We start from the raw sequence: 12,281 nt of genomic DNA, 5'->3' as shown, positions 1-12,281 counted from the left end.
AAAAAAGTAGGGCCCACTATTTACCAGTTAGGTCACTCTTATGAGGGCCACCTGTTCTGTTAAGTAGGCATAATATTCAGGAGAAATTAATAATGTATGTAAGTGGGTTCAAAGGATTGTGCTGTGTTCAAATGTCAGCCAAAATGAGCAGAGTTTATGCACTATCTGTGCTTATTTCCACCTAACGTTAGAGCACTTTGTAGGTCACTAAAGGACTTATACAACGAGAGAGAAATATATCAGCACATCTTGCGTCGCCTCCTTCGTTATCTTGCTCCCATCAATTGTTCTCCCTCTCCATCTGCTCCGCTCGTTGCTCCCCGTGTCTCTCCTCCCACCGCGCGGACGGTGGGACGTTAACAGCAGCCACACAGTCAGCCATGTTGTTGGTGTGACACACCGAGCTGTCAGCAACAGGTCCTCAAGAGTAACGACGCCGCTCAACTTTTTTTTTTTTTTTACACATTTCTCCAACAAACAGCGCTCTCTTTTGGATGATAAACCTCTGCGGTGTTTGCGGGAAACCCTCCTGAAGTGTTGGATGATAACTTCGGGCCCCGCTGAAGCTCAGAAGTTGGTATTTTGTTCAGTTTTTTTGGCCGTGAGAGAGAGAGAGAGAGGTACGTACGAGAAACTGCTTATCTAAGCATGAGTGTGAGTTTGATATTGTTATTGTGATGTTTCTATAGATGGCTTTTAGGTTTTAGAAAAGCTTTACCACTAGGTTTAGCTCCACTTGTTTGGATTTTTGATTCAGGAATATAACAGGAAAGTCTCTTTTTTTAAAGAGGTGGTGATGCTTCTCTGCTGATCTCTCCTCAAAACAGCCTGGGATGAGAGTTAGGGTAGCTAGCTAAGTTATGAGTCCATAAGCTCAGATGTTGGTCATCGTGTGTACTGATATTCCTGCACTCAGTGACTTGTAAAGGCAGATTTGCAGGAAAGTCTCCTAAATTCCTCTCGGCTTCAAACTAGTTATGCAGGTTGCAGGCAGGCTGGTGACAAGTGATCAGGGAATGTTCCTCTCTCAGTTTATCTTACAGACTCACACACACAGACAGAGAGACGTCCAGGTTAGTTTGAGTTAGTCAATAAAGAACATCTGTGCTCCACAGTACACCAGCAGGGCTCGGTTATGACTTTTATTTTGAAATTTGGGCCTATTTTGGGTTGTCCCACAGTGGCTCTCTTGTCCAAAGTGACATAACCAGAGCCTCAGATAAATAAGCATCACTTGCATCATCATTAAAAGCTATAAACAACCCAAAACAGCTTATTAAAGGAATCTTTTTTTATATATAACTAATCATTTACAGGCTTATTTTTTTCACATAGTTGCCACAAAGTAGAAGTGGAGTTCATAAGTGTGTAGATTAGTCCTGACACAAAAAAATGCAGATTTATTAGCATCTCTCCTTATTTTATTATTATTATTTGTACACAAATAACTTAATTTTAAAATAATAAACAGAATTTATTGTTTCAGCTGATTTTTTTTTTTTATTTAGTTGCAATACCACCAGCGCTGTGAATTGTAAAGATGAGTTCTCACACACACAAATACAGATTTATTAGCATCTATCCTTATTTTATTATTTGTATAGATGAGAGGAAAATAAAAACAGCATGTGTTGTTTGCTTAAAATCTTCTAAACATGTTCTACACAGCACAGCAGGCTGATACTTAAGAATCTTATTAGGCGTAATGTTAATAGGGATGCAACTGATTTCACTGTTAATGGAGGTTTGAAACATCATGGTTTTGTTACTGTAAAGGCTCGGCTGCACCAAGTGTTTCTATCACTTACAGCTGTTGAAGTAGCTAAGAGTCAAGTTCGATGTTAAGTGCAACTTTAACTGAAGGCAACAAAGCAGGAAAAAGAGTAACAGTCGCTAATGTGATCCCTTCAGCACCTGCATACGAGATGTTCTCAGTTTCCCCCTTTCATTACTAAAACTGCAAAAAAATAAATAAATACTCGCGGAATTTTATACATCCATAGTGTGTGAAATAAATGAATGCATTATCATCATTAAACCATTAAAAGCAGGGATTTCCCCCTCAGCCTATTATTGTACTTTTAAAATTTGCATCCCTAAATGTTAATGTCTGTTCCGAATGTAGATTTTATGGTATGATTTTATATGGTTATAAGCCTGATAAGGTGACTGAAATGTTATAATCTTCAAAGTGAATATTAGTGCCATAAATCTTTTTCAACATTTCTGTGGTCATGGAGTAATTATATTGGAGTGTTTCCTTCTTTAGAATAAATTTGAGTGAAAGATGCAGAGAGCAGGGAAATGATTCAGCCTGGTGTGAGATAGCTGTTGAAGAGTCTGCCACAGGATGGGGAAATATTTACTGTTGTTGAGAGACGGTGAACCCACTAGTATTCAAGCCAGCAAAGTTTTACGGTTATTACATTCACATTTGCATGCACATTTAGGTGTTACAGAAGTGTGGTTGTGTGTGATTGCTCTGGGTCACACATCGATACATTCACAATTATGCACAAAGCTTACAGACAATTTGGTCTTCCTAATTGTCTTTAGCTCTTCATAATTATAACACCGAATCTGGCATTTCTTTGTTGTTCTCCACCTTCCTGTCATTACGTTATTTAAAAAAAACCTTGCTCTTCAACTGATCAATCTGGTTTTGACCTCCGTGTTCACAAACTTCTGCTAGACTCACACATCCTCAAGTTAATGTCTGCCAGGAGTGCCACTGTGCAGCTGAGCCTCAAATCAGACCTCTCTGTTTGAGTGAAAGGTCAGGGTTGACATTTACATTATTATTACAGTGTTAAGATCAGTTTGGCTATCAGAAGCTGAAATGCAAATTTTCTGTATCACTGTCCTGCTACTTGAGATCATCACTACTGTTACAAGTGCACCCATATAACTAGGAGTAGCATAAAGCAGCATTACATCAGCCTCTGGACAGGCCCGCTGTGGCTGTTGTAGAGAGCTCTCTGTTAATATCTTCCTTATTAAAACTGCAGTCAAAGAGATAAAGAGGAACACATAATGTACACACATTATTACCAGAAGTGTCCTGTTTTAGTTAATACTGTAATCTAACAGTATCAAAGTAATTTCTCCAGTCCTCTCATGTCTTCTAAAACATGGAGAAATCAGGGCGGGTCAAAGCAGATTAATCTAAAGAGGGAGAGGCATGCCTTGCCTCTTAAGAAAACAAAACCCAGCACTACAAACAGCATTAATCAAACTCAATCTGAATCAGCCCAAATGGCTTTTGCAACACTTTTTGAATGTGTGAAAGTCACGGTCGGACGGGGTGATTGTGGTAGACTGGGTGGAGGGGTTGTTGTGCTGAAATATCAGTTTTAACAAGGCCAACTAAGTTAGCCCGAAAGTGGAGCTGGAAAAAAAGAGAACAATAATAAAAGAAGAGAAGGGCTGGAGTGAAAAGAGACACAGACCAGACAGAGAGGGAGTGAGAGAGTCATCGGGGAGAAAGAGAGTCGTACATGGAGTTGATGTCATTGGTGTGAGGTCAGCGAGCGAGGCGGCTGAAAATCAATCATTTTGCAGAACAACAGACAGAGCTTGTTTCAGGACAGAGGACCGATGAGGACAGGTCAGGGTCATACAACCGGTACAGTATAGATTTAGGTGTAGACATAGATATATATAATGACACGTGGAGGGAGAGACAGAGAGGAAAAATGGACTATCCAAAAGACTAAGAATGAGGAAATAGAGAAGAGAAAGGTTAAAAGCATCAGTTTCCTCCATCTCTGTCTGTCTTTGTGTTTTTTATTTCCTTTTCTGTACATGGCTGGAAGGTGTCGTATAAAAAGTGTGCACTGAACAGCATAAGGGACAAGCACACACTGACAGATGGCCAAAGAGAGAAGGACATGTGTGGTTCAAAGCTGCTACTAAAGCAGCTGAGGTCAGGGACAGCCTGGCTATTTATCCAACAGTTTTCTGTGTTGTATATACTAAGGGACAGACAGACATGTCCCAGTGTTTGAGCAGGGACCAAAGCAGGACTTAAGCAGGTGACATCTGACAAACACAGCCAGACCACAAATGAAAAGACAAAACCACACTATGAGGAAGCGTGGTGTTCTTTTACCACCACATTAATTTGGCATCAGGTGGTTCACGTTGACCTTGAGAGTTAAAGAAAACATTTTTTTAGTCCAAAGAAAATGTACAAGCTGAAGACGTTTCCACTGGTTTTAACTTGTGCCGCTCAGTGAGGGTAAAGCCCACACGAACATAGCATTTACTAGTTTCAGAGCCACTCCACTGTGTATGATAGCTCGATCACAAGACTTACTGATACACCTAAAGGGAACAGAGCCAATTATGTGAATTACTGTAATGGTCATGTAGGCATTGATTTGTCTTGTCAGATTCCACAGCTGAAAAGAAGAGAAGAGATACTTTATTAATCCCCTCAACGGGGAAAATAGGAGCCTAATATGGTTTTCTGTGATTGCTCCTGGTCTATTTAATGTGTATGGTTAAATCATCCTGCTGAGATATGCAGCTACTCCATCTGCTTGACAACTTAGTGACCAGAGAACCAGGGGTAACTTTTAAGAATAATTTCACACAGACTGTTATCTGTACACACAAACTGGGGTTAACGCAGCCCTCATAGAAACCCTCTCTTTGTGAATAGAGTAAACTTCAGGCTACCTGTCTGTCATTCCTCAGTGCAATATCTCCTGCAGCTGGTCTTTTGTGTGTCCTCTTTTTTTTTTTTTTTTTTATAGTTCGGCTTTATTTACACCTGGTATTAACATGTGACCTGTGTCTGGATATGTTACCTGTATCATGCCATGCATCAGCTTTACATTAATATCTGGTATAAATGAATCATTCTCTACTCTAAATAGTGTCCGTATTATGATTGTATAAATATCCAAATGAGTTAGACGGAGCTGGCGGTCATGTCATCAACAAATAGGATGCGTCCCAGCTGAAGGAAGCGATGCCATCATCGCTTTTTGTAAGGGAAGACTTTCTATCTTCCAATACTACTTGTATCTTTCTGCTGGGCTTGCTTAAGCTTGCTGGAAGAAGTAGACTTTGGTGACCTTTCAACTTGTTTGATGGGTTTTTTTTTTTTTTCCTCAAGTATGTCGTCAAGCTGTTCCGATAGCATTTACACCTGGCCGAGATCTTATCACAGTGTGATCATGTGTTTCTTCCTTATCCAGATAGGATGTCTAGATACAGATTGTATGTTAATGCCAGGTGTAAATGGGGTATTAGGTTGTATGTGGGCCCGCTTTACATAAACGCAAAGGACTTTCCTTCTGACTTTTTTCTTCTTTGGTTCTCTTGTTAAAACATATTTTACTTTACGTGAGGAGGTCAATCCAAAGCAAACCTGCTCCCAGCAACCTGATTCAAAATGATTCATTTAATAGGCCACTGAGAACTGAGACATTGTTAAGTAAACACCACAGAACAAATATACATATACAGACACAAGTGCGCTCATCGCACAGTTGGATGCATGATAAAGAATCAGTGTACGAGACTGGACCAATCAAACTGTGTTACTGAAGAGAAATTACAACATTTCAAGATTAATGTTAGTTCAATGCTCAGTAATGATCTGTGGTTTATTGTTACAGTCTGTTAGTAACTAAATATCCTGTATACTTGTATGTTCCACCACCTCTGTGGATGGGCTGGTTCATAAACTACAGGTTGGGTCATATGTGTATTTATGTACTCAACAATAATAGGACTAATGTATGTGTGAGCAGTGTGAGTGTGCTGTCTTGCTCATGGACACAGAGGTTTGAACACATGCATGTTTCCAGTTTCCAGCCTATATTTATTCATTCATTACAAAAATCTAGTGTATAGACGATACAGTGTTTTGGAAGGTTTTTCCAAATTCTGAAAATTGCCCAGCTCATTTGATGATCATTAAAACCTGTATGTAAAAAGGGAAAACCTTGTGTTGTCTGTAACACATTATTTATGCCTGCCTATGCAATGATATCAAAACAGCCGCTTTCCTGTAGCCTAGTGTCTATGTGGTTCTGCCTGCAGGTGAAGTACAAAATGAAGTTTCGTTTTTAGGGTGGGTGCAGCCTTCAGTAGGAATTTGCATAAGGTTTGCAAAGCTGCGTCTACTACTGAAGTCGAGGCGAGTCATTTAGTCGGTCAGTTGGTCAAGCCGCCGTCCAGTTAGGAAAAGTCAGACTCCTCTGTCACTCTGGAAACAGTAAACCTTAAAGGCGGCAATCCACTGCTATCTTTCATTTATTCATTATAATTCCTGCAGTGTTACCTTACCAAAGAAAACACTCCCTGACTAGAGCATGGCAGATACTGTTGTCTCATGTCAGCTTATCGCTCATATCTTTGATATGTTGAGCAATATGCAGGAAAAAGTGCTTGAACCAGTATTGAACCAGACTAGATACAGACAAAACAACAAAATAGTTTTGCCTTTTTGATCATTGAACATAATGGATCCTTGCTGGATGTATTTATGTACGTGTATTTTTATATATATACAAAAATAAAAAATGCTGTATCTGTGTTAGGACTGCTGCAAACACGACTTCCCACTGAATGCATTCCTAATGAGAGGTGTACACATGAGTACTCACTGATACTCCAGTAATATGTAATAAAGACTCCACATTAAGAACACGGCCAGAGTGAAAGGGAACAAGGCAAAAACTGAGGTGATCCTCTGAGAGAGCGACAGATGGCAGGCAGTAGATTAGCCCTCCCTCGCTGTTCTCTGCCCTTGTGAGAGCATTCAGCGGGCCTCTTTCATGTTCTCTTTCCCAAAGCTCATATCAGTAGACAAGTCAACGATTATATATCATTTCACTTCTTAGAATTCACTCGCCAATCTGTGATTCTTGTCCTGCCCTAGTTCTTACCCTCACTCTAATTCTGGCACATCAAAGCTGTCCGCCCGCCAAAATTCACGATCACGTCCTGTCAACTGATGTTGGACGAGGAAATGCTTGTGTCTGTGGGTTACCGGGCAGGAAGTGTTGAGCAGAAAGATTGGAATTTCTCTCCTCCTTTTCCTCCTCCAAATACATCATGTGAGTCTGACTGGCTGATGGGAGAGAGATAGTCATGGAGGAAGCAGGTGCCCAGCACGTCAGTAATGTAGTGAATATGAAAGCTGCAGAAGCAACATGATGATGTCTGATTCCCCAAAAAAGATGCATGAAAGAGATATGAAAATAATTTCAGCTTTTTATTTTTATATTATATTATATACTGTATTGACATTACTTATTTAAAAGTTTGTCCTCATAGTATATCTAGCCTTTTGATTATCTGTCTTGTGCTGTGACCTCCTGAAGCAAAAGTACACAACATTCATCCCACAGCGAGAAACTGTTTTATATCTAAACAAGGCAGTAACGTGGTGGCTGTATTTAAACAGGTGGAGCAGTGCTGTAGTCATACATTAGGCCTATAAATATGCTGGCAAACCCAGCATGAGGCAAGTTACTGGCCTTTGTCAACAAGGAGCCCATACATTGTAAATGTACGGTACATTTAGTCTGTGGACATGTAGTCTGGTACATTCACAGCAAAGTTTTCAAGCTGACCAGCAGCAGCTCCCTCACCTCATTCCTTGTCTTAAAATCTTTAATGTAGTCAACTGATCAAATTTATATTTAAAAAAAAAAGTAAACATGGAGAGACGGACTTCTCCACCTGTGCACTGAAGGAACGCACTTAAAACTGACAAACCCTGACCTTTCAGAAGAAGTGGGCCCTCCTGTTACATAAAACAGGTTTGTGCAACAGCAGCTCTATTTCCACACTGGCTTTGCATGTGCATGACTCGACAAGAATGAGGATTTAAAGCATAATGCAACACGCTTTGAGAAAGCCGTTGGTGACAGGAAGACACTCATCAGACAATCATTGAGACGGTCTGTGCACCACTTTGGTAAACAGTGTTGTTGGATGGATTTTTGCACAGACTTTTATGTTCTCCAGAAGATGAACCCTATTTACTTTGCTAACCTTTGCTCCAGCACCACCAGCAGGTTACATTTTTTACTTATATTGTGGTCCTCCACTACATGTGGAAATTTTATGCAGACATGTGTGATCACTAGAATGGATCCCATGGATTAAAAATTATTTTCTGTGAAGTTAGCAGTTTTAAATGAGACTTATATTGAATGGGTTGAAACCTCAGGATGAATTATAATCACATCCAAGATCCTCCTTCATCAAATACCCTCAACAGGACAATCCAGTTTAATTGTTAATTTATCCAATATTTTGGTTATGCTAATGACTGTCTCATCAGCTTCAGTGATACTTTGTATTTGGTGCTAATTAGCAAATGTCAGCACGCTAACACACGAAAATAAACATGGTATACCATATACTGTACCTTCTTAACATCAGCGTGTTAGCAGGAAGAGTGCCAGATCTCGAAACAAATTTGACATAGTGGCCAAACTGTGATGGCGTCCATCCCCAAAAGACTGTCCCCATAAACTTACATTGTGAAAGAAGCAGCTGTAAAACGATGGATACAGAGTGTCACAGCTGTCCCGAAATGATGCCATATCAGAATTTGATCCATTTGGAAAGTCTAGAAGAGACACACAATTCAATTATTTTACCCACATTCAAGTCTGCGAAGGACTAAACCGGAAGTTAATGGCTCGGCTGGAGGAAGTCTCTAGTATATTTGTTCTATGGGCCACACAATGTGGATCAAACTTTTTTGGCGTTATGCACCACTGAGCAGCTTTCAATGTTGAATCCAGTCCTCTTTATACATCAGTGATGCTGACATTAGCATTTAGCTCAAAGCACTACTGTGCCAAAGTACAGCCTCACAGAGCTGATAGCATGGCTGTAAGCCTGAGTATGAAATTGGCAGTCCGGACATATTTGTAATGAATGGGAGCATTTCTTGAGGCAGCCCATAGTGTATGAACAATAGTGACTAATAATGATGATAAAATGTAACATCACAATACTGTTATGACGTAAACAAACCAGTTTGAGAGCGCACAGTGTTTCACAGTCTACAGCACATAATCAGGCTCTATGGTAACCATTGACAGTGTTTTCAGTACGCTTAAGGATGAACGTTACACAGCATCTGTAGAGAAGACCATCTGCCCAGCAGCATGAAGAATTTATGTCTGCCTAACACCAGAACACTACAGCCTATGTTCGCTGCCATTAGAGTCTAAATATGCTCCAACATAGTGCTTTATAGTGGGTTGTATTTACATGGACAGAGTGTAAATGTGCTCTATGAAGGTTTATCAGAGTGGCTTGTGTAGTATTGGTATCTGGCCACTACAGAGTCAGTGTGGATAGTATTGGAATATGTCCCAGTAGTTTAAAAGCTTTGGGACGTGGCCAGAGTGCTCCTGACTGAAGAGAACAGGAGGAGCCCTGTTTGACTCTGCTGACTGACCAAAATCTCTCCCTCTCTCTCTCTCTCCCTCTCTTCATTTCTGTTTCTCTCTCTGCCTTTTTTTCTTTCCCTCCTCTCAGTGACACCACTGTCCCGTCTTAGCTGCAGTATTGACTGATGACTGGGCTGTGACTGTGTGTTTTGCAGATGGCTGCAAACAGTAGCTGAGGACGCTGCCGGGAGTTCCCCCCCTTGCTGTCTCTACCACCTGCAAATATGAATGGTAAGACCACTGCAGTTTGTGTGTGCGAGTGGGTGTGTAAAGGGGGGAATGGGGGAGGACCAGAAGTGGGTGTATGTGTGTTAATAGGGTGCTGTGTGTCCAGCATATTGCTAGTTCGAGTAATAATTCCCTGTCTGATGCATGTGTGGCTGCACGTACAGTGTATCAGTGTCTGTCTGAAGTCCCACTTTTAGAGTTGTTGTGCTCTGATTTTGAAGTCAGTTCCATTTCTTTATTTTGACCAGTCCAGCTGGTTTTTAGTGCCAGTCGAAGGGCTAAAGTTACAGCTGCTGTGTATGTTTTGTTATGATGAAGTCCACTGTCCTGTTCATTGTGTCTGCTGAGGGACTGGGAGTAAACACTGATGTGTAGTCAGCCTTCACTTAGTGAATACTGTCCCGACTTCCTGGTGACACAGCATCACTGGAAACACTGCACTTCATTATCACTTTGTCAATATCTGTGCATTCCCATCTCCTGATTGCCACCGACACTGGCCTCGGGACTCTGTGATCTGTGTGTGTGTGTGTGTGTGTTGATTCCTGTCATTAAACGGTTCCTAACTTTCTGTGAAATGTTTGTTTTCTTTGTTCAGATTTAGTTGTTGCCTGTGTGTACTATACACAGATACTTTATTTATTTATTCCAAGGACCAGTATGTAGAGTTTAGGAGGCTCTAGCAGTGTACTGTGAGCAACCCCTCACCTCACGCTCTCCTTCTTAGCATTAACCATTTCAGTTAGGTGCACCATCACATAAATTAGGTTTTACCCAAAAATCAATGTGTTTTTAAAGCACACAAAACATTTTTTTGGCAGTTCTTGTACACATTTCTCATTTCTCATAATCACAGAAATGTTCCTCTTTTTCTAAGCACACTGAACAATAAGTCACTATGTTTTTCTCTGGGTTGCTATTGGTAAACATGATTCAAAGAGAGATGCTGGGTGTCGAGTGACCAAGAGTGTGAATGAAGAAAGAGAGCTGTGTCAGTGAAAATGAGAGAAATAAAGTTATTTTCTGTTTCACAGTGGTTACATTTCTCACAAATAAACTGCCGCACACCTCCACCAAAACCCTCCTGCAATGAGTCACATTGCTGGGTCTTATGTTAACGATTGTAGCCCAACCCACGCTTCATCCTGCCGCTGTGCTTGCATGCATGTGTGTAGATCAGCCCCGCCCTCGGTCCTCAGACCTGCAGCTCACAGAGCAGTGGGGAGAGACAGAGATGAGACAGTAAACCTGGTCACTATGTTTTGTGAGTGTGTGAGTCCTGTTTCACACTCTGTTCTGCAGAAGAGAGTAGACATGCAAAGGTGGGCTGCTCTACTCTTTCAGGTGATTATACACTAATGAAAACATAGTTGTGCTTATTATATTCCATTTCTACAGTATTCTCTAAATAGAGCCTCCTAAATCGGACGCACTGGACCTTTTTAAACAGTGAGAAGATATAACAGCTGTGAGCAGGTTTGCTGAGTAGAACATATAAATCCTGCCATCAGATACATTTACTCATATATAAAGAACTTTATCCATTTAGCAAAGTGCTTCCACTTCTTTGAACAGGCTGCGGCTGATTGACTTGATAGTCCTCTTGTAATAATGGCTATGTCCTACTGTATATCTGATGCTTTGCACTGTCTATTTTCTGTCTCTGTTTCTCTCCAGGTGGTCTAAGTGTTTGGGCGATCTCTCCAGAGGAGAGGAACAAACATGATCAGAAGTTTGACACCCTCTCCCCATCAATGGGCTATGTCTCAGGTACACACACAACATCGCACAGACTATCTGTGCATCATGCTCACAGTGATTTCCCTGCCAGCACATTCATAATGCAAATTTCACCATGACGTCTCTGTCAGCCATTACAATCTGGATTTTATTGTGTTTCTCTGTCTCTTTCTGTAGGGGAGCAGGCAAGGAAGTTTTTCCTCCAGTCAGGGCTGCCTGCCTCAGTGTTGGCTGAGATATGGTAAAAACACACACACTATCCCTCACAGATTAATGAATGATGGTTTCTCTGGAACTATACACTAAAATCTACGATATCATAACCAAAATCATTTTTTGCATGTCTTGGATCACATTTGGAGGTGTTCTGAAATGCAACTCCAATCTGATTTTTATAGATGCATTGCAGTCCGGATGCTGTACACACAAATCTGATGTGACTACTTATGAATAACAGCGTAGATAGTCTGTCTCAAAGATCTGATTTGAGAAATAACCCTTCCTGCAGTCTGAACAAAGCCTTTGATGACTCTCTGTTTTCCTCTGTCTCTCAGGACTCTGGCCGATATGAATAAAGATGGGAAGATGGACAGGTTGGAGTTTTCTATCGCGATGAAGCTCATAAAGCTAAAACTCCAGGGTACATTGCTTCCCTCTGCACTGCCAATCATCATGAAGCAGCCTCCAGTGCCTGCTCCCACCCTCACTAACCCCACCTCAACCTTGACCAACCCAGCCTACGGTACATGTTTAAAGCTTAAATACAAGAACAGAAAAGGAAATGTGTACAATAATATATGTGAATGTGATTGAAAAAAAATTCCTTAGTGTAAAGTGTCTTTGTGTGCATTTTGACGTGTCATCTAAATTGTGTGT

At 40.9% G+C, this 12,281-nt stretch overlaps 1 protein-coding gene across 3 annotated transcripts in view; it reads left to right on the top strand.

Moving 5' to 3' along the window:
• The first annotated feature begins 29 nt into the window (after window positions 1-29).
• itsn2b (intersectin 2b) overlaps window positions 30-12,281 on the top strand; it is a 32,591-nt gene continuing 20,339 nt past the window's right edge. The window contains exons 1-5 of one of the 3 annotated variants that reach the window (XM_027281400.1): window positions 30-620; window positions 9,526-9,668; window positions 11,343-11,435; window positions 11,583-11,646; window positions 11,960-12,147. In XM_027281400.1, the coding sequence (XP_027137201.1) occupies window positions 9,662-9,668; window positions 11,343-11,435; window positions 11,583-11,646; window positions 11,960-12,147 (352 nt within the window). In that variant the 5' untranslated portion in view covers window positions 30-620; window positions 9,526-9,661. The remainder of the gene's footprint in view (window positions 621-9,525; window positions 9,669-11,342; window positions 11,436-11,582; window positions 11,647-11,959; window positions 12,148-12,281) is intronic. The other 2 variants (XM_027281399.1, XM_027281398.1) reach the window with 2 other exon arrangements.

The sequence above is a fragment of the Larimichthys crocea genome, chromosome VIII (assembly GCF_000972845.2).
Source record: "Larimichthys crocea isolate SSNF chromosome VIII, L_crocea_2.0, whole genome shotgun sequence".
NCBI classification, from domain to species: domain Eukaryota; kingdom Metazoa; phylum Chordata; class Actinopteri; family Sciaenidae; genus Larimichthys; species Larimichthys crocea.
The sequence above is the reverse complement of the archived record's forward strand: the minus strand, read 5'-3'. Positions and strand labels throughout refer to the sequence as shown.